Raw genomic sequence first — 21,811 nt, forward strand, 5'->3', positions numbered from 1 at the left:
ATCAACCTGAACGATATGAGGTGTTTTAATTTCCAGTCATGCTTCTCCTGTGTGGCCCACTGCTGAGGCGTGCAAGTGCCCAAAGTATGCTCACCTGATGTAACAGATTCTGTGATGTTTAAATTGTTCAGAGAAAGTCCTAGTGACTGCCGTGATGAAGAAGATGATGTGCTGCTGGACGACTCTGACGATGGCCGGGCAGGCTTTCCACTATTTCCAGTCTCTGCCTTTAAGCGATCATTCTCAGCTTTCAATATCTCAATTTCATTCTATATACAAAAGAAATCAACACAAAAGCACAGGAGGTTATTCTTCTGGAAAACCAATGCTGGTGACTACTCTGGTGATGCTGTTCCCCTGACCTAGTTAACTGCTTTACCACTTTCACAGCAGAGATATAATACAGTGAAAACTGGACTGCCTTTACTTCTTAAATGAAGGGAAAAGCCCCAATAACCTTGTTTTAGCTTTTGCCTTAAGATAGACACTAAACAATATAAGCTTCAAGTTTTTGTGCTTATTGTACAGTTGACCATAATATGAATGTGATTAGAATCTTCCCACCTATCCCCATTTTTTTCAGCTACTTTCTGTTGTCAAATACCTCAGGTAATAATCAGTTAAGAAACTTACTGGATGTTTCTAAAGCCACAGAAAATTATTACTGCCATTGAATAAAAAATTTAAGCAGTAACTTCACAGAGAAATTTAACTAAAAATGAAAAATTAGAAAGTAATACTTTAACAGTTTCACAACATTTCCTGCTATCAAATAAGACTTTCTGATCATTCAAACACTGGATTGTTCACACAGCAGTGTGCAAACTCTCTCTGATGAAAACAGACAGTGACAGATGAATCAGAACAACCGGAATTTTTTTAGCTAAATCTGCTGTGGTGCCAAGTGATTACTGAATGTACAATAATAAAATGAAAACTTAGCCTGAGAACATCCTGGTACCAGCTAAATCTAGCTTCCAAAAATGCATTACAAAGCAACTGCTTATTCTTGCAGACAGTTCTGCATATCAAATTTAATTCTACATTCACTACCACCCTGCTAAAAAGTCTCATTTTTTAATGGAGGCTGCACAGCAATATCATACAAGTAAAAACATAAGGGATAGATAGTATCATAAAAAACCCCTGCTACAGCTACAAAAAGATTAGATCACATACACACAGGTATGTGATCTAATCTTTTTGAGGAGATTGAGAAAGGGAAGGGACAAACCAGAATAATAGTAACGGGAGGTAATAGATGTGTGCATAGTTTAGTCTAGGGTTCAAATCAAGAGCCACTCTGCAATTTATGCTGATTAATTACACAGCTCTTAGCAGTCTTCAATTCACCTGAGCTTTAAGTTTTTAAGGTGCTTTGATTCTAAAAGTATCACTTCCACCAGTCCCATTTTTTCCCCTTACCAATCCTCATCAATCCTCTATCACAGTTTGGCAACTGCAAGGCAGTTCTTTTGGACTTCTTTTGGACTTCGCCAAACTTCAGAAATGGCGATAACCCTGTCTCAATTAGTTGCCTCTGCCCAGATTTGAGGAAGTTCAGACTTTGGAGAACTGTGCCTACAGCTGAATCCTCGCTCTGAGGTGTTCACCTGGCTCAGGTACTCATCTCCCAGTATGAATGAGACTGTCATCAGATGATAAGCCTTCATATCCTTTTCTCCAGCACTGCAATTTACTGTATTCTATTCCTCATAGTTCCTTAAAACCTTCCAGTGCCTCAAGATCAATGCCTTACTTATATCTGGCAAATGACACCATACTTATGGACAAGTTCTTGATAAGTCTTCCCTCTAAACGAAGTTCAGCCAAATAACCCACAGTAATGTTGGCACCTAGTGGTGTGAGCACCTGAGAGGATGGCAGGTACCCTGATGTTTAAGATCTGGCTGAGATGGATACAGGCCTTGTGTAAACAAAGAGGTCTAGAAAAGACACCAAGCACACCATTTCTGCAGTTATGAAGTCAGGTGCTATGGGCATCTACACAAAAGTGCCTAAAGGTGCACGTGACCTAAGCATCCAACACAGAGCAATTCAGCTCACAAAGCACAGGGCTGGATTCAGCTGTGCAAATGTGGGTTTCCACATGACAAACACGGCCTTCCATGGAAAAATGCTAAACTGACATGTCATGCAAATGCAAATAATTGAGGCTGGTTCAAACGGTAAAAAGTGCCTAAGCTCAAAGAACTCCATTTCACCTTCTGTACCTATCTTGGGGTAATTTTAGGATAGCTCTTCAGCCCTCAATACTACAGGACTAAAACTCGATTGACTACAACAGAAGTTTATCATGCAGCTCATTCCTAGACTTTTAAATATAGCCAACCATGTCTCAACCTGAATCCCCAACCCACGGCCTTGATTCTGTTCCCAAAAGGCAGATTTATAGTGCCTTCAGGGATGACACAGGTATCTTAGCTGCCATTCCAGAAGGGCCCAGTTCCACTGAAGGACCCATGTCATACTGTGTGGATATTATAGATACTTTTGGGCATCACCATAGTACTGGGAATTTGCATGGAAGCAACAGAGTTGAGTCCCATAAAGCTCAGTGCTCCACTGAAGAACACTGCCACTCCTTTCAGCCTCATGGAAGGGAAAATCTTCTAATGAAAAATGTGATCACAAAGGAATTGGAGCAATGTAACAAAATAATGTAGCAAAATTTTATGATGCTGGATACAGTAGTTAGTTCAATTCTACATTCTTTGCCTTGGCAGCCATAACTGAGTTAGGAATCAGCAATGATGGAAGAGTATGCACATAACATCCTGGCCCCCTCCACGGCTTAAGGACTTAAAATGCTGTAGAAATCACTTTTTGATCTGTTTCTCTGTCATGTTGCTTACCTCTGTCATAGGCTTGAGATAATAAATATCCTTTGGGCAGGGATTATGTCTTCTTCCATATTTCTTAAACACATTTTAGCTACTAATATATATGCTAAGAATGTCTTTATTATAAGGTGAACACTTATCATACCCATCCTTCAGAAGTACTGTCAATCCAGCAATTTACTTTGCATTGACAGGTTTTGGTACCTGAAACAAAGTACTGGGAAAGGAAATACCCCAGTCATACCTTTGGTGTGCATCTCTGTCATCACTTAAAGCTACTGCACTGACCTGCATGCGGTTCATGGCTTCCCGGATCTGATCCAGATGGTGTGCAGAGCTGAGGGCCTCCAGACGAATATCCGTTAATTTCAGCTCCTTCTCCCTCAGCTCGCTTTTTAGCTGAAGAATAATTTCAGCCTCTGCCTCTGTGCACTCACAGATCCTAAAGAGGAGCAGGAAACAGGCAGGAGATTAAAGGAAGGTTCTCTCCCCAAAGCAGTGTCATTATTAAATATCAAAGAACAGAAAAATGCTTGCTGCTGGTGAAACCTTTGAGTGAAGAAAGAAACTTATCAAAGAAACATGAAAATTACCAAACTGCAAATTAAAAATGGAAAAAAAGCCCTCTCCCGAAAAAGTGATCAGACTGCTTTATAGCTTTTTAGTTTAGTTCACTATGGCGAAAAACAAATTCTTAACTACTTTTGAGGTATCTTTTTTTGAGTGTGTATCATCCATTGGTTTTAACAGGATTTTATACTCACATAATTTCTTTCGTGCAAAGTTTATGATTTCTCTGCTTAACAATAGTCAGAACTGAAATGTGCCGATTAAACTGTACTGCTATTTATTATTTGTAAGGCATAAGTATTTTTCTCTGATTTGAATATTACACAAAGGGACAGTCTTTGAATTTATGGTCTAGAAGATTTTGATCTGTAATGGTTTTGATTTGTGATGGCTGATGTTTTGCCTATAGCCTGTCATTTTGTAATGTACGATATATGAAATCATGTGGGTTGGTTTTGGGTTTTTTCCCCTTGAAGATTGGATTACCATGTGGTTATTTTTCAAGAGCATTTATTTTAAGGGAAGAAACCATTACATTGTAGGATTGAAACATGTCTGGTTCAGGGACCCACAACCGTCCAGCTCTCATGTCAGACTATTTTGTCTCCTTGTATCATCATCAGAGCCAACAGTAGAAAACAAAACACTGAACTTCAGCTACATTGTTACACTAAGCAGTATTTCCAGTCAATTCAGTAAATGTTATTTGTTCTCTATTACTGTGACTATAGATAGTTAATATCTGCAGAAAAATTTCAATATGAAAGGTATTTTATGAAAATAAGTATTATTATTGTGATTATTACTTCTAATATTAAAAAAAAAAGAAAAAAAAGAAGGAAAAGAAAAAGGAAACCAAGGTCAGCATTTAATTGCCAGAACACATGCAAATGCATTTTGGGAAAAGAAGATGCAGCACTCTTCAGGTCAGCAGTTGGGTATACAACTCCATGCCCCACACTCAGTTTTACCGGGATCTATGCTTGTAGACCACACGACCGTTTTGCCTTTTCTTTGATGCCCAGACTAGAGATGACCTGCACACACATGTACTAGACAGATGCAGTTGGAAGAAAGTAAAGGTAATGGTTTAGAACACGGGACTCGGTCAAGAAAATATACGAAGAAATCGCAAGGAAAGGGAAGATGAAGAAGTTCATGGCAAATAAAATATATGTCAAACAGAGGAGGAAAAATAATGAATATCATTCAAAACATGCACAGATATTTTAAATGTGATTAATAAAGACATACACTAGGATTTTTTTTTCACGAATATTATGGTACAGCTCTTTCTGTGATGTGTCCATACCTGCCTATGCTAAGAAAATAAGAAATGAAATTTTATTTCCCTGTATGTTCCATTTATTATCTAAGAAAACAGTCATGAGACTAGAATTCCTTGAGTGCCTTAAGAAAGAGTAATTGTGACCTGATTATTCTCAATTAGGAGAAGGAAAGTAAGGCTAGCATCAGTAGCAGGCATTTTTTGGTTCAAAGAAGTTGATTTCCCCATATTAGAAAGTTATGAGTTTAGCAGAATGAAAAAAATAAAGCAGAGGAATATGAATAAGAGCTTGGAGGTCTATAAGAACATATCAGATATTCAAAAAATACTGAAGAAATGGGACAGCTGTTGACTGATGACTTGTTCTCAGACCTGAAACCTTAAGGGTGGTGATTTGAATAAAACATAAAAACAAAATCCCATAAAAGATAAAATCCTGATAAAAGAGAGAAAATAGATTGAAAATTGTATACATCAGTAGCTACAAAGTAGATAAAGTAATAACAGGAGGAATGAATATACTGTAAAAATTAATAGCCACCTGGAAAAAAAATTACATTTTTAGAATGTCATGAAAAAAGAAAACAAGGAAACTTTAGCATTTGGCCTTTACTAAGTGGTTATGATAGAGCTGCTAATGGTGCAGGGAGAGCACAACATAAGCTTTTGGAAGTTTGGATATCTGGGTGATTTTGCGTAAAGTCTGTGAAAGGAGGAAAGATTATGACTGAATAAAGAGCTGCTGCATAACCAGTGTGTAAATGGTGAAGCTCACGAGAAAACTGGAAAATGGATGGAGGTCAGGACTAAAAGATCACAGCTGTTTACAATGATTTCTGGACTGCAAATGGCCATGCTAGGGAAGGAGGTCTGTTTCCCAGTCCATCCCATTTGCCCAGAGAGACACTTACGCAGATGCTGACTGTGATGGTTTCATCGATGTTGCCGCACACTCTCCTGAGCTGTGGGGCAACTTAGGTGAGGAAGGAAGAGAAGAATCTGTCAGCTCTTCTATGTCTGAATGTGAGGAAGGAGGTTTGGTGGACTTTTTCTTTCCAAAGGCCTGTTTGAAAGAGCTTCTTAGCTGGAAAACAAATACAGAGAAAGATTATTTTCGTCATCACAGCACTTTGTGTGCAGCTCATGTTTTGAAGAGTTAGTTTGCAGATGCCATCCTAAGCCACTGCCTGAGGTCAGTATGCAGAAGCAAGGTATTAACATATGCAACACAGTATCTCTAAAAACATGATACAGTGCTTTGTTTTGACTCCATTAATCCAGCGCAGTGCAAAAGTAATGCTATGAAAAAAGTGCAGGACTCAGTGGAACAGCTATTGGGGAGAGGTGCTCATTTAAAGCCATTAAGCCCCAGTGGAATCCCATTCCCATGGCATTCCCTTTAAGGTGTGGCTTTAAATAACCACTTTGCATCTAGGTACAGCAGAACTAAATGCTGAAATCAAAAGACAAGTCCAATTTACAGGGTTTGCCAATCTATTTTCCCCATTAAAACTGTGAATGGTCAGACTATGCAAATGCTATGATTTGGATCACAATCAGGAGGATCTAAGCTGGGACATGAGGTTTGCCTTGTTGCACTACTGAGAAGAATGTTAGCTGAAAGGTATATACTGCTTCTTGCCATTTCCTTTACAGTGGTAAGATCTCTGAATGTACAAGCATTGCCTTTTCCGTCTAGAAGCTTGTATACAGTATTGAAAAGGGACAGAATAGCCAAAGAGCCATTTATTTCAGAAGCCAAGATGACAACAGTTTTGTATGCAATTAAAATTAACTAGCTCATTTGTTTATACCTTTGTCTAAATACAGAACTTACTAATCTTAGGTAAAATACAGGGTTTATTTTTATTTTCAGAAAGTTGCTCTGATCAAAACCGTACAGAACGCAACAACCAGCTGGTTCCTCTATGACAAAATGAGGACTTCAAACACATTCTCATGGTATAATTGGAGAGTGGGGAGTGTGACCACTGTTCTTAATAAGCAACAATATTTAGGTCCTTTCCAGCTCATGGTGTCTTGTGAGAAAGAAATGGATTTTGGCTACACTCACCCTTTCTATAGTCTAAACTTTGAGATTAAAATAAATAAAGACAAACTGAGAAGACATATAGGATAATCTGGTTTTAGAAGGTATAAAAGCCTACTGCCAAAATAAATAGCAATCATGCCAAGATAGGGTTTTTTATAGATGCATGCCAACTTTTCCACGGTTTATATTCACCTCACTTCCTCTAGAGTTCACCTTGCAGAAACACGAAAGAGTGTGGAATTACAAATCAAGGGAATGAAGGCTCATCAGTAGTTTAAAACAAATGCTTATGCAGATAATATTTTTCAAACAATATAAAACAAATTTTCTGATTCTTTATTGAAAGTATTTAATTAAATCTTTAGCAGTATGTGGTATTTGTATGTTCTAGTTGAGAAAAATCTTGATTTCTTTAAACACCATACTAATTTTAAGTGAGAATTCTTAACAGATTTCAACTCTCTCCATAGCTGGGTAACATATTTGAGTCAAGCTTTTGAGCCAAACTTCAACTCAAGAAAAATCAAACAGGGTTTCTATATGGCCCAGAGGTAGTTCTGGTCACAATAGCTATTTTAAATTGATGTTGTTTTGTTGTTGTAATCGTTGCTTGTACTTTTGTTTGTTTTAATTACTTTTGTGGATAAAACCCTGCTGATATTCAATAATTTTTAGTTTGCTGGTAGTGTCACAGTATGGATACGCATGTATTTCTTGATATCCGTCTGGCCTCACAAGAACATTGTAGATGAAACGGACGATTATGTTACTCAGGCACTAGGAAATGACATAACAGCTACAAGATAGGTTTCAACCTGCTGAGTACTCACCCAGTTTTTCTTTTTCTTTTTTTTGGAATCAGCATCATTACCACTTCCAATACTTGAGTGACTTGTAGCACTGTTGATACTGGAAACACTTTCTGAAGAATGTTGCCGCCTTATACGTAAATCTAAAGAAAAGAAGTTACTGTGAAATCTGTTTCTGCTTCAATATAATAAAAATTGTTTTATTTATGTAGCATTTTCCTCCTCAAAGACAGTCTAAATGAACAAAAATGGCATTGATGCTTGCAGTGGTTCAGATTCAAGCTACTGAAGCCTGTGAGAAACCACACAGGGGTTGCATACAATTAGTCCAACACTTAGGGGCTTCTCCAAACAAGGCTATTCTTGCCCTGAAGGCAATGACCCTTCACAGCAACCTATGCTTGTGTATCCTCATAGCTGAGCACGTGGATTACTTTGACATATCAATGCCAAATGTATTATAGTTCTGAGGAGTGTAGGCACTACTCGACTTGTAGCAGCCCTGATCAGTGTTCAGATGCTACCTTCTAATATACCATGATGGAAAGAAACAGGCAGGAGTTCATGAAAAATGAATGAAACAAAATAACCTGGAAGTGGAGAATATTAAAAATGGTTGGTGAGGCTTCTGGGTTTCAATTTCTTATAAGCGTCTGATAACTATATCTTAATCACTGGAAATTATTCTTGCAGAACGTGCCCACTAATACCAAGGGAAATTACTTTTTAGATTATTTTCTACTTCCTAGAAATTAGCTTTGCTACACTCAAGTCATGCAGCGAAATGACCTTAAGGCAAACTCCTAAATAATGACCTCTCTAATGGAAGATCAATAACACTCTCAAAAATGAATACCGCAATTATTTTTTTCATGTAATTCCTTTGCTGTTGCTTTTCAGCAGGCACTTTTGAAGTACATATTTATCATGCAATATCTGCCTAACTGCAATGACAAATTAATTCAAGATGTGGAATGTAAAACTTGCTATCCTGCACTGATTTAGCACTTCATGAAGCGCTTCATGTTGTCAATCCGTCTCTTACCAATGAGGATGCAAATTTACAAGCTACAACTTTGGTTGGATTCCCAAGCTGTAAGCATGTTATACTGTAAAACTTCACTTGTGTCTTGGGTGTACCTCGTTACTCAATTGTAGGGACACGCTTAACTCTTGATCGGTTTCTGGCCACCCAGCTCTAGGAAGATAAAGGTCCAGGAACTTTGGCAGGCAGGAAGCTTGTGCAAGGTTTCCAGCTCTGGAAATACCACAAATATGCCTACCATTCACTTCAGAATTTGCTTTGCCTTGCAACAGGGCTCCCAAACAACAGAAAAGTAGTGACTTAGTTCTTTTTTCCTGGGGAGAAATTCTGCATATATTTTGATAATGACAAACCCATACCTTTGTGGGTATGATCGGGGCCGTTCAAGGCTCCTTGAATAGCAGCTTGTGCAGCAGAATTCTGGGCTTTCAGCATTTCAATGGTTTCCCTTAGCTCTATGAGCTCAGATTCCTGTGGGAAGAGCAAATAGAGATCAAAATAACGGCAAAAGAATAATGTTTGTCTAGGCTAAAAGAAAAAATTACAAGAGAAGAGTGTTCAAATTAAAAATCATGGGACTGCTTGGGTGAATATAAGGACAACAGTAAAAAGAATGCATTCTTTCTCTCCAAAGACATTAAAGTAAACTAACATATTCCTTTTCATTTATTCTATATAAAGCAATTACGCTATTTCTAAGATGAAAACATTTTTAATAAGGAGTAAAAGAGTCTCAACCACCTATTCAATATAAAATTAAGAAAAGCTCAATGACTTTATTGCAAAAGACAATGGAACCGTTTGAAGTACATCTTTTAATATGTGAGGCTACTGCTTAATGGATGAATTCGACATATTTAATTTGTTAAATGCTAATTTAGTTTAAAAGCCCCTGTTTAATAGAAATTGTCCTGAAAGTTGAAGTAAAATTATTCCACTTGAGTGCAGGAAGTTCTGCACTAGAATGCACAGCTGATTTTTATTAAAAAAATATAATTTATTATTGCTTTTATAAGCACTATTTTATTTATTACTCCCTGTACTTCCAGTCTGTACTTATATAATTAGGGTTAAAGGAATTTAAACTCAACAACAGAGAAAAGAAGGAAAAGAATAAGTTCTAAATCTATTGGGAAAGAAACTTGGAGATGATCTGTTTCAATGTCACTGCTTAACCCCTTCTGGGAATTCTAATGGGATTATAATTTGTAAAATAGTTAAAAGTTTTGGTTTTAAGAAAATTTCATTGTGATTGTGTTCTTTTTCCCTCCCCCATAAGATAAAACAAAAGCAAACAATACAAATATTTTCTACACAGTTCACAATGAGTCTTTCCACATTTTATCTATTGGTGCTCAACCTGATTCTGAAATGCTATTTTTGTAGACAGCTACAGACTCCAGTGGTGACTAGCAGCTCACAGTTTCTTTCACAGTTTGGCTCCAAGAGGCCTTTGTGTTAATTGGACATTGTTCAAAATTCATTAGGGTAGGAATTTGCAGAAGTTCAGTCCTGAAAGGTGCTAAGCAACCTCTTAATCCTGAACTTGGTAAAAGGGCCCACATTAAATTTCTTCTTATCAGGTTTAGAGATTTTCCCCCCATTAGACAAAACAGCAGAGTGAAAACCCAGACTGTTTACTTATGGATGGGATGCCTAACCTTTGTTAACTTTCTCAATGGGGCTATTTTTCTTTACTTAAATTTTGTTGTTTCCTCTAATTCTACTATTCTGGTGGCGCTGGGAGGCTGGACGGAAGCACTGCAGCAGCTTATGATAAGTTTTGTTACAGGATCTTTCAGTATGGAGTAAACTTAAAGTCACACATGTTTTAATTAAATTCTGGAAACAAAATACTTTATCTTCAAACTATTTTATGACACTATCTGTGTAAACCTGATGCTGCATATTTTTTTCCAGATGCTGCTGGACATTCATGAAAATTTGATTGCAGCAACCATTGAAGAAAAATCTTATTGTCATAGATGTCCCTGTTCTCTTTCAGTTTTTTTTTAAGCAAAACTCTCTCATAATTTGCTGACTGTTTTCTACATTAAAGCATCTGCTTTGATAAACGCACCTTTTGTTCAGCTGTCATCGTTAGACTTTGCAATCGTCCTGTCATGTTTCCCAAGCTTTTTTCAAAAGCTGCTACTAGATGAGCCTGTGAAAGAAAGACAACATTTGTCATTACAATAGGGCAATTTTCCCAGATCTATTTGGTTTTTAAAAGTATGTTTTTCCTGCAAGCACATTTTCTCTAGCTCTTTAATATTAGCTTAAACTCAGACTGAGCTAAGTTGGATAGATGAATCAGTCAAATGAATGCAGTGTTCCTCAGGCTTCTTTAGCCCCCAGTGAGATTAGCTCAGGTATCTCTGCCTGGAAATGAGTTATGGATTTAATGCCTGGCTTTAAGTCTACTGATATATTGACCAAAACTAGTCTGTTCCCAAAGAGAAGTCCAGGAGCAATTATTTTCAGTTACTGGACACTTCAAAACAGGAATTCAAGTACTTCATCTTGAAAAGCAAATTTTAACTTCACAAATAAAATACTTCAGAAAAATCCCGAGCCTCAAACAAAAAATATTACAGTTAGTCTTATGTCATTGCTTAGTCTATTAATGTTACATTGATCATATATGTCTCTGTGTGTATAAAACATATTTTGTAAAATATAAATGTAACATTTATAATGTGTGAAAATATAAATATAAAATAAAATCTTGAAAACTGGAAGTCTTCTCAGTACAAAAAGCAATGAAGTTGAAACAGACCAAAAGATTAAAAAAACCCTTCTTTTTCTTTTTCTTATTTTTTAAACAACCAGCATTCTACACTGTATGTAAGCTGAATTTATACAAATGATACTTCATCAGATCTAACTGGCACTGTAGGCAAAGAAGAGCAAATGGTCATAAAAATCCCAATATGCTTAGCTAGCTTGCACTGCCAAGGGAAAGCCACGGTTTAACTTTTAAGGAAGTCCAACTAATTCCATCCATTTCTCCCCCAACATCAAATAGTAAAAGCATACGGAAATGCTTATTTTCTCATTACCATCTCAAAAGTGGTAATAGACAAAGTCTCCAAACATTGCCACTTGGAAATATAACTCAAACTCACCATATTTATATGCACAAATAGATTAACTGAACTTCCTAACTGAGGAAATTTAGTTTTTATTATAGCAGTGCAGGAACACAGAGTGCCTGGAAAATTTTTCTGTTGCATATTTGCACGCTTTGACAAGCATAGTTGAAATATTTTGAATGTATGTGGTTGTATGGAATCTGAGGTATAATCAAGAAAAGACATGGTCCAAAAAGGATTTTGTTCTGCATTTTAGGAGAGGGAAAAGAGCTTCTTGCCACCTTGCTCTGTTTATTATCCCTCAAATAGAAGAATATTACCATATATATAATAGTGGGCTACTTCTGCATCTCCACTTCAGAGCTGTTATACGGATGAGTGACTTTTGCGTTTTGTAAATAATTTTGGATTGATATAAATATTTAGGTGTCTTGAAAACCATTTATTTTATTCTTATTAAACTTACAATAAGTTTACTCCTTGCAAACTACACTATTAGTATACTTAGATATACTTAATTACTTATGGGTATAGTGGTCGACCTACCTCTTTTCTGCATCTGCAGGGATATCTTAGGGATAAAGACTAACTCCATATAAACATGAGATTAGATAAATATGCAATCTCTTAAAGATTAATTGGTAATTGTATATATTCCTATTTTAACACCTATTTTAACATTTATCACTTAGGCTACATTCTTGAAGTTACAATCTTTGATAAAATGAATCTGAAAACCAGTCAATCAATACTACAGCCTTTGGTTGCTTTTACTACTCTATTCCTCTGAGAAAATAAAATAACTGGTTTTTAAACTTACTTTTAATTTTATTAATTAGCTACATATTAAAAATATCCAGACTACAATGTTTTCTTTCCAAAGAAATGACTACAGACCCAGAACATTATCAGAGACAAAATAGCTGCACTACTACAGAATTTTAGCCAAATGTTTATTCATTACTTTTGTTTAACAGGAAACTAATGGAGCTCACAGTTCCCTGCCTCATAAAAAAATCTATGGCTTGGCTGATGGCCCATGGTTCTGCTTTACTCTGAGAATTACAGTGGGGACTGAGGGCTTGAAAGAGGAATAATTTGTTTAATTATGCATTGCTTCTCTCCTTTTCCAGCAATTAGACTGTAGTAACCACAGTACTTTGGTACCAAACTATGGATACTTGTGCAAAGTATTTTCCTATTCCATAGATACAATTTCATCCTGTATTGTGCATGAATAGACAACAAAGAACTTACAGGAAAAATTAAGTACTAAAAAGCAGCATTAAAAATGTCATCAAAGGTCACAGAAACTATTATTATCTGACAGCCTTTAGAGAAAGACGGCCATGTCACAAGGATTCTTACTAAAATTCAGCCAGTCACAGAGCACATTACCTTCTTGGAATATTATATCAAGCTTTTTGCATCATAAATGTAAATAAATAAACCTTGGATCAAGATGATGCATTTTTCCTAACTAATTTCAAATAAAGACTATTAGGTCTTAGTTTGCTAATAATAAAGAAATGTAATTCAAATTCCCATTGACCAAAAACTATTCAAGAAAAAAGCCTTTTAATTGCAGTGTTCATTACTTTAGGTGTTTATTATAAGACAGCACTCTTCTACTGAAGTATTAATTTTACATTCAGAGTAATAAACTGTTCTATCTTTCTCCATGGTAGCTAATATTCATTTATTCAGCTGTCTAGGGAACTCCTACTTGAAAAATTATGCAGATTTTCCCTACAGAAATACAATACAACAAAATAAGAAAATTTAGTTTGAAGAAGTCTAAATTATCAGTATACTTATATGTGTGTTGAAATATACATAAAATATATGTATATATTCCCATTTGAGATCAGGCTTTGCATTTGAACAGTTAAATGCAGAATAATTCATGAAACAATTAAAGCAAAGAGAAATAAGTATCTGTGTCTTTATAAACATTCATCAGAAATTAAAAATTCTAATTAGAAACTTTTTTCACACTTAAGAACTTGGTATTTCATTTTGACTGGATTGCTAATCCTCAGTTTCTGAGGATGATTTAATTTATTTAACAGCTTCCATTCTTTTATTCTTGTAAAAATATTTAGGACTTGCTTTGTTTGCTTTTTTTTAAGATACACCCAGTCTCTCACACCTTAGAAATCTCTGTGTTAGATTCAGTAGTTTCATTCATGGAGTACACACATCATTGCAGTACTTCAAAGAGTAGCCTGAATATTACACGTGCTTTATATAATGCTTATGATAAAGTAAAAACATGTCTTCACAATTGATTGCAGTATTTGCACTTGAAAAAAGACAACCTGAAATCAGAGTGACGCAACTGGGCATTACTTAAAAGTATTCCTGCAGCAAAATATATCCATCATTAACATGACATACGTATTAGATACACAGATGTACAGCTGTAGATATCCTTCATGTATGAATGAATTTTGACTTCTATTCACATGTGAAATGCCACTGTAAATAGTCAAAGAGATCTATGCTAAGGGAATGACTTCAGTGCTAAGACGACAGATTTGATTTTAAACACTCCCTTAGTAAACTGTCGCAGCCAGGCAAACCCCAAATACCTCAGCTCTCAGGTTTACAGCCTGAAGGTGACATTCATGTACGAAACACCTGCCTTCCAACACACTTTGGGATTTGACCTGTGGCATTCAGATTTACAAAGCAAAGGTAAATAAATAAAGTTCCTCCCACCTGACACGGCTGAAGGACAGGAGGTGTGAAAGGCCAGAAGAGGCCAGGCTGATGGCAGGCAGCAGCTGTACATCTGGTGGCCTCTCCTGTTTGCTGCCTGCTGGCCTCTTGCTGCGTGGCTGTAGGGTAGCGGTTCAGAGCTGGCCAAACAAGAGCATTAGCCACCAAATCCCCTCTGCCTTCTACTGGCATCCTGGCTCTACTACAGTGAGCAGGCATGCACCCTTCAGCTTTATACAGCACAGAGCACTGATCAAAGGCCCTCTGAACAGGCTGGGTCAGGCTGCTCACTGGAATTTGAGCCCTTGTCAGTCACATACAGAGTCTGCTGGTTGGACATTTTCTGCGCTGGAAACAGGCCCTTTCCGAATTAGTATTGAGATTTACCCTTCAGTCACACGGAGACAGATGCCAGGGGTAAAGCAAGAATCTCAGAGAAAATCTGTAAATTAATCATCCAAACGACAGCTGGACCCAGCTTGAATTTAATCATATGCAGGCAAAACACTGGCACTTTGGGGTTAATCAAATGAAGTAAACTGCTGAAGTCAAGCATACCATTTGAGTCCAGCCAACAAAACCTGAACAATGAATGAAACCAAATAAGAAAAATTTTAGCAGAGTTTTCTCTAACTTTTCAGTAACTTCCAACTGACAGATTTTGGTATAAAATAATGTATCAAGCAAAGGCTTGATTAAATAGGTCAAATTTCAACCTGCCAGTCTTTTAATGACTTATGTACTAATGTCACCAACAGTCTTCTGTGGAGAAGCAAAGAAAGGCACAAATAGTGTTGAAATGAGCTGAATAAAATACTCTTTTTTCACTCCCATACAACTTTTTCTCAGTTCTACAAAGGGAAATGCTAACAACAAATTCACATTGAGATGAACTATGAGGGAACAAGACTTATGGCTATTAAGAGTTTCCTGCTCCAGACCACAGTGAGCCAAAAAGTGCTGCTTGTTTTCAGACAGTGAAGGTATGGAAATTAGGAGGAGCTTAGGACTAACACTAAGGACTAACGCTAAGATGAATGCATTTGTAGCAAAAGCATCAGAAAGGACAGGGCATTTTTCTGGTTAGCGAATGCACACCACAAAAGATACTCTGTTCATACCGAGATGGATGTATTGAAAGAGAAGAGAGGTAGTGATCAAACTCTTCTGAATTAACCTTAATGTTGGTTCAAGTTTTAGCCCTACTGATGAGCAAAACTGACTCAAAATGAGGGTCACAGTAGTATTATCCATGTAGAGATTTATTTTCTTCTCTGAGAATAAATTCCAGATTTTGTGTTTAGGACTATTTCTCCTTTAAAAGGCAGTGACTGGTGAAATATGTCTCTTAGACTACAAAGCAAATGATAAATGAATACATGCAAGAACGCATTGCTAAGGCAGTAGAAGTTCATGAAATTTAGAAAGCCATCTAGGTTTTCCATAAGTTTGCCACGTTAAATCAATTGTTTGTTAATAACTCAGAATTTTAATGAAAAGTACTTAATCACTGGTGTTTAAACATCAGTTCTGTAAGTAGACTAAATTTCAGTGTTTCTGTCACAATTAAATAGTGGAATATACTCTCTGCTTTCAAGCTGTATTTTATTTCTGATGTTTAAGAGATACTTTGTAGAATTTCTTCTCATAAAGTTTAAGGACTGGCAGCTTTAAGGACTGACAGAAGGAATGAAACATTTAATCAGTCTCTTTTGATTGTTTCGATTCATGTGGAAATATTGTTTTAATACTTTACAAGTACCAGAATCAACAGAGAATGAACTCCAAACCAAGTTTATTGTGAAATACTTTTCAATTTTTTGGTTCTGTAAAGTATGTATCTCATGAGAACATCCTGCCAAAAATATTTACTCCCAATATCCAGTAATATCTACTTTTCTTTTAAGATGGTATTCATTGTGAATATAATTTTGCTCATGCCTGGAGATTTTGAAGCCTCTGAGTTTCATGCTCCTGAAAAATTTAATTTTTAAGGAATTTCTACATGTTGGGGATTTGGCAAGAGGAAAGATTTCTCTTGTATCATTTAAAAAAATGCATGTGCAGAATGGATCAGCCTTAGGGTTGCTTATAGGTTTAAAGAATATCTCCAGGGAGATGGATTAGGAGGTGTGTAACAGACAAATGAACATGATTAAATTAACCAGATGTGGTACTTCTGGACAGGCAATATATTCTTCAGGGTATGCATATATTTTTTAGCTATCCTATTGAACATGTTACCCTTACAGTTAGATCAGTAGAAAAGCATTCTTGCTAGCTGCTCAGAAGCCCAGAGGCAGTATATAGGTTCCCTACAATCCAATCTGATTTATACAGATCAACCCACATTTATTTCTTACCCATGCAGCTGATTTAGTTTGAGTGAAAACCAAGCCAAAATACCCATTTTGAAGTTTACTCAGTTTCTTCAAATTATGGATCAAATGTGATTATAACTGGGAACTGCCTTTGACAATTTGCCTAGAATAAGTAATGTTATTAGAAACCATCCTGTATGGTGTTTATTCAATAGAAAGACATATTAGCCAGAGGTATAGTGAAGGACTTCCAAATAAGACTCACGACAGATTTGACACATTTTGTCCAAACAAACAAAATAATGGCTTCATTTCCTCAGCTGCAGAGAATGCTCTGACATCCTCACCTTATTGCACTTGTTGCTGTATTATAGACCACAGCATATGGGTTGACTGAAAAGTGATGGAGACTGAGAAATCCTTCAACTCTCCCTTTCCACACAGCAGTTAGAAAGAATATGTTAGTGTTTTCTGTTCTGAGCCAGTGGAAGGAGAGAAGGGAAAACTGTTTTTCTGCCTGCAGAATAAAGAGAAGAGTGGTACCAGGGGCCTGAGTTATCACCTGGAACAGGCACTGAGCACAAGCCCACCAAAGGCAAACAATTTAGTTTTATTGATATCTCACCTCTATTTAGAATCATGAAAAGGTTTGGATTGGGAGGGACCTTGAACGATCATCTAGACCAACTTCTGACTGTGGAGAGATACATCTTTCACTAAATCAGGGGCCTGCTGGATAATCTCCTCTGGATAACACCAGGGCACTCAGAGGGCATGTAAGTGTGTCTGTGATTGTGCTGTGTCACAAGCCCAGCCAGGGATCACCTCCCTGTGCTCCCCATTTCCATGCAGAGCTGCTGCATCTCTGCATTTGTGGTGGAAAAAAAAGTGCCCTGCAGAGAACAATAGACTAGCAAACACACCAACCAAAAGCATGCTAATTTAGCTCTTCAGACCTCTCAGTGTGGGTTTTAGTTTGTTGCTCTCAGGATAGGTGAATGAAAAACTGCCCAGACTGGTAAAGAGAAAGGTCAGTGTCTAAAACATGTGAATAAAGGAACCTCAAACCCAATATAAATATGGTATCTATTCTAGCTATACATTCTCAAACTAATAACCCAGTTCGAAATCCAGATTTTGAATTTACAAACATTGCAATGTCCCACATTGTCTGATTCACTAGTTCATTCTCAGAACTCAGAGGAGTCTGGCAACCTACACTGCTACAAATACCCACAGGTGCTCTGCAGCCATCTGAACAGAGGAAAAAGTGCTAAGCATAGCTCTTCCATATTTTCGTGTACTGAAGTTACACATGAACAAGCAGCTTTCACAGAGCTAGAGATTATTTTATCACAACATGAAATAATTTCTTTAAAATCAGCAGTATTTCTAAGTCTAAATATTCAGCACACCTCTACTTCAAAGAAAGGCACTGTATGGGCTGCCCAAGATATCAGGAAACTGCTTTCTTGAACTGCAAAATGATATATTCTTCTAACTGCATCTCAGATTTCCCTCATAGTAGTAATGATAATTATAGTCTGAACTGCATTTAAAAATCACAATACTAGATTGTTCAGTAACTTCACCTGAAACCACAGCAACCAGACAGGATTGTAGCTTGCATTCTGTATCTGACGTTATTTTCACTTAACATGTTCCATAACGCATATTACCAATATATGTCAATTGAAAGGAACACACAGAGAGCTCTCTGTGAAATAGCCCAGTTTTAATTAGTTATATATCAGCACTGGTTTTGTAGCATTTAAATTCTATATACACTTGTACACTTGTGCCTCCCTTCAGACCTGACTGCATTTTGCAGGGTTTGTCTTTGTGAAATGAAACTCTAATGAATTCTATTAGAAATCATACCTTTCTTTGGTTGTGTCTCCTTACTTTAGGCCTTTTTTTGTAATTGATTCTAAGAAAAGGGTGAAACAGAACAGGATAGGACTGTCACATCCAAAGTGGGGAAACTCTCCACTTTTACTGTCTACTTTCCATTTCCATAAGATTACTGCTACTGGGGCAATACAGAAATTTAATGAAGTCAGTAACTTGGAAAAAAAAAATCCAAAAAATAAATAAATAGTAGAAGTCTCCAAGAATACGTGTTGAGTAAGAGGCATTGATAATGTAATTGTTGATACTACTTATCATCACAAGCAAAAATACTTACATTTGCAGAAAGCTGAGAAGTAAGGGTAGCAACTTTCTCCTGTGATGCAACCAACTCTCTCCGTAGTTTCTGAATTTGCTAGAGAAACAACAGACTGATGTCAGTAGTTCACTAATATTTTTTGTTGTTGTGATTATTTTTGTGAGAGATCACCAATAGGTTTACCATGTCTTAGCTTCAGATTTAAATCTCAGAACTATCTAGAAATACAAACTAATAAAAGTTGTCTCTTAGTGTTGCTCCAACTGTTTTCTAGCACTCAACTGGTATATGAGCCAGGATTCCAGTTCAGGGAGGAAGTAGGAGCAAATGCTTAATTACTTTGTATGTACTCTCCTCCGTTTGCAGAGGTTGGTTTTCACCAAATCCCATAAGTTCCAAACACATGCTTAGCGCAATCAAGGAGAGCTGCCCTGGATGTGGTCTGAGGTTTTAAAACATGAATGCACTTGGGTGAGGTTCACTGTGCCTGACTGTAGGCATATTCAACAACATATGTTGAATGTCTACATTAGAATAAGATAATGTGAGATATGCACTCCCACACTGACTGGCATGAGGAAGGCTTTGATGGCTACCTCAGATGCAGATTTTTTTCTTTAAGGATGTCTAAAATTATTGAGGTAAAGTAGTATATCTTTTTTCCTAACACATGCTTCCTACAGTCCTTGAAATTCAAACATGCAACCTCTTTAAACCTTATACAGTATTCAGAAACTTGCTTGCCAAGTTAAAAAATAGCTTTAAATGTGCTTGTTGACACTAAAATAAACTCAAGACTCCTTTATCCTTTAATGAGAAACAGAATCCTTAAGAAAAATATCTGTTTCCATTTCAGCTGGGGTAGATACCTAGCATGAAGCTTGCACATCATTTTAAGCTCATTTAACCCTATTTGAGATCTTACAGGGACTTCCTGGCATTGCATTGAAATCAAGCACAGCATGGAGTTTCACTTTGAAGAGCCTTTCATATTCAGACGTAAATTATTCCAGACTAGAGAAGTAAAATGGGTAAAATTTCTAGCCTAGGAAAGGGAAGATTTACAGTCACTCGTAAAGACAATTGCAGTACTTTAGTTCTATGACTCCCATGAAAACCAACAAGGAATACTGCACAAGCAACATGAACATGCTCCTGTACTTCTATAACACAAAAATAGCTCATTTACACTAGCTCAGTGCAACAAGGACATATTATTGAGCTGTTCTTCGTTCTGAACTGACCCTTTTATTTTTCCAAGTTTTCTCTTTGGTTTTTAAAAGCAATTATTTGACATTCCAGCTTAAGCTGGAATTCCATCATGTTCTTGCAAATTCACAAAGGTAGGCCTCATGAAGTGCTGTTAAACATGCTCAAGTGCTCTCTTGTAAGAGCATCTCAAGTAGACCCAGATACAGAGAAAACATCATGTAGAAACACACAGGAAAGAAATGTTGTTTCACCTCTATATACAGCCCTATATAAAAAGCAATAAAATGAGGAATTGTAATTTACACTACTGAGCTATGGCATGCCTCTTTAGCTCCTTTGTTTTAACTTTTAAGAAATGTGAGTTTAGATGAAATTATATTGAAATATACTGTGGCAAGGAGGGAAGGATATGCTTATTTGTTCAATTTCCTCAAAATATCTTTTTGTTGACGTTTTCTTTGATTAGAATAGTAAAAAAAGGAGCAGCATAAATGTAGGAGTTGGAAGGCATGTCTTTCTGTGAAGTGGAAATGCACCCCTTGGTGCTGTATTTTATTGCTGCTAGTCTTCGGTGCCCTTTTAATACAACCAGGACTTCATTTTGAGAAAGGCTATAATTGTATGCAGCTGCTGACCCAGGCTTGTCATCCAGTCTTGTACACTGAGAGGAGAAAGAAGCTATTTTCCACGTCAAATTTGATTTATATCTGAAATCAATCTGCATTGCACCGGTCCATCAAAGTGGTCAGTTTCAGAAATTTAATATAATGCAAAATGTGAGGGAGAGAAGTTCAAAGCGATCATTTGAAGTATTTTTCCTCCTGAAAGGCAGCACCTTACCTTGAATTGCACAATCCCTTAGATCCTGCACAGAGTGGTATTAAGTCTGAAATCAGACCTAACTCAACTCCTCCACTCAACACCCAGTTCTCACTGATTCTTTTCATCTTTTCAGAATGACATGCTGGAGGCTTTCTTCAGCACAATGCTAAGAAAACACCTTGTATTATACCAAAAGCTTCACCAGGTTTCTCACCAATATTTAAAAGGTGATGCAGGGTGTATTTTCCCTACCAACTACGCAGTTAAGCCAAAGCGGGTAAACAATAAACTATAAACAATGTAAAGCACAGAAGTATAAAAACGAAGAAAAGTTCTTACCTCTGAATGTGCCTTTTCTTCTGCCTGGAAGAAAACAAAGAAGAAACAGCTCAGAATCAGTGTGCAACATAATTGCGGTAATAGGGCATAAAAGGCAGCTACACTGAAGTGAAATGAATAGCTTCACGCATCCATTACATTGAAGGAAAGGATCCAGTAAAAACAATAAATTGAACTTTTTCAACTTGCTTGGCAAGACTCCAGCTGAAACACCAAAGAGCTTGCCAGCGTACTGACAAAATGAAATGGTGGACGAAAGGAGAGCAGGACCATTTCTAAGACACAAACAAAAATTTACTATGCTCTCACTGCATGGATCTTAGTCTGACACAACAAACTTTTATGCTGCAATGATTGTTAGGGCTCCTGGATTTATATTTGTCTTACTGCATACCAAGAAATGTTCCTAATATGATAATAAGTAACCCCTAATAAGTTGACAGCATTCCTGTACATACATTGGGGAAGGTGAGGGGAACTTGCATTTTAATGTAATTTC

At 36.8% G+C, this 21,811-nt stretch overlaps 1 protein-coding gene across 1 annotated transcript in view; it reads right to left on the bottom strand.

Moving 5' to 3' along the window:
* Positions 1-21,811, bottom strand: part of NAV3 (neuron navigator 3) — a 267,877-nt gene that overhangs the window by 17,861 nt on the left and 228,205 nt on the right. Inside the window, exons 21-28 of the mRNA XM_063396422.1 lie at positions 21,313-21,336; positions 18,958-19,035; positions 10,710-10,793; positions 8,989-9,100; positions 7,606-7,727; positions 5,634-5,806; positions 3,153-3,306; positions 95-269 (exon numbers count right to left, since the gene is read on the bottom strand). Coding sequence (XP_063252492.1) covers positions 95-269; positions 3,153-3,306; positions 5,634-5,806; positions 7,606-7,727; positions 8,989-9,100; positions 10,710-10,793; positions 18,958-19,035; positions 21,313-21,336 — 922 coding nt within the window. The remainder of the gene's footprint in view (positions 1-94; positions 270-3,152; positions 3,307-5,633; positions 5,807-7,605; positions 7,728-8,988; positions 9,101-10,709; positions 10,794-18,957; positions 19,036-21,312; positions 21,337-21,811) is intronic.

This window comes from Prinia subflava, chromosome 4 (genome assembly GCF_021018805.1).
Source record: "Prinia subflava isolate CZ2003 ecotype Zambia chromosome 4, Cam_Psub_1.2, whole genome shotgun sequence".
NCBI lineage: Eukaryota > Metazoa > Chordata > Aves > Passeriformes > Cisticolidae > Prinia > Prinia subflava.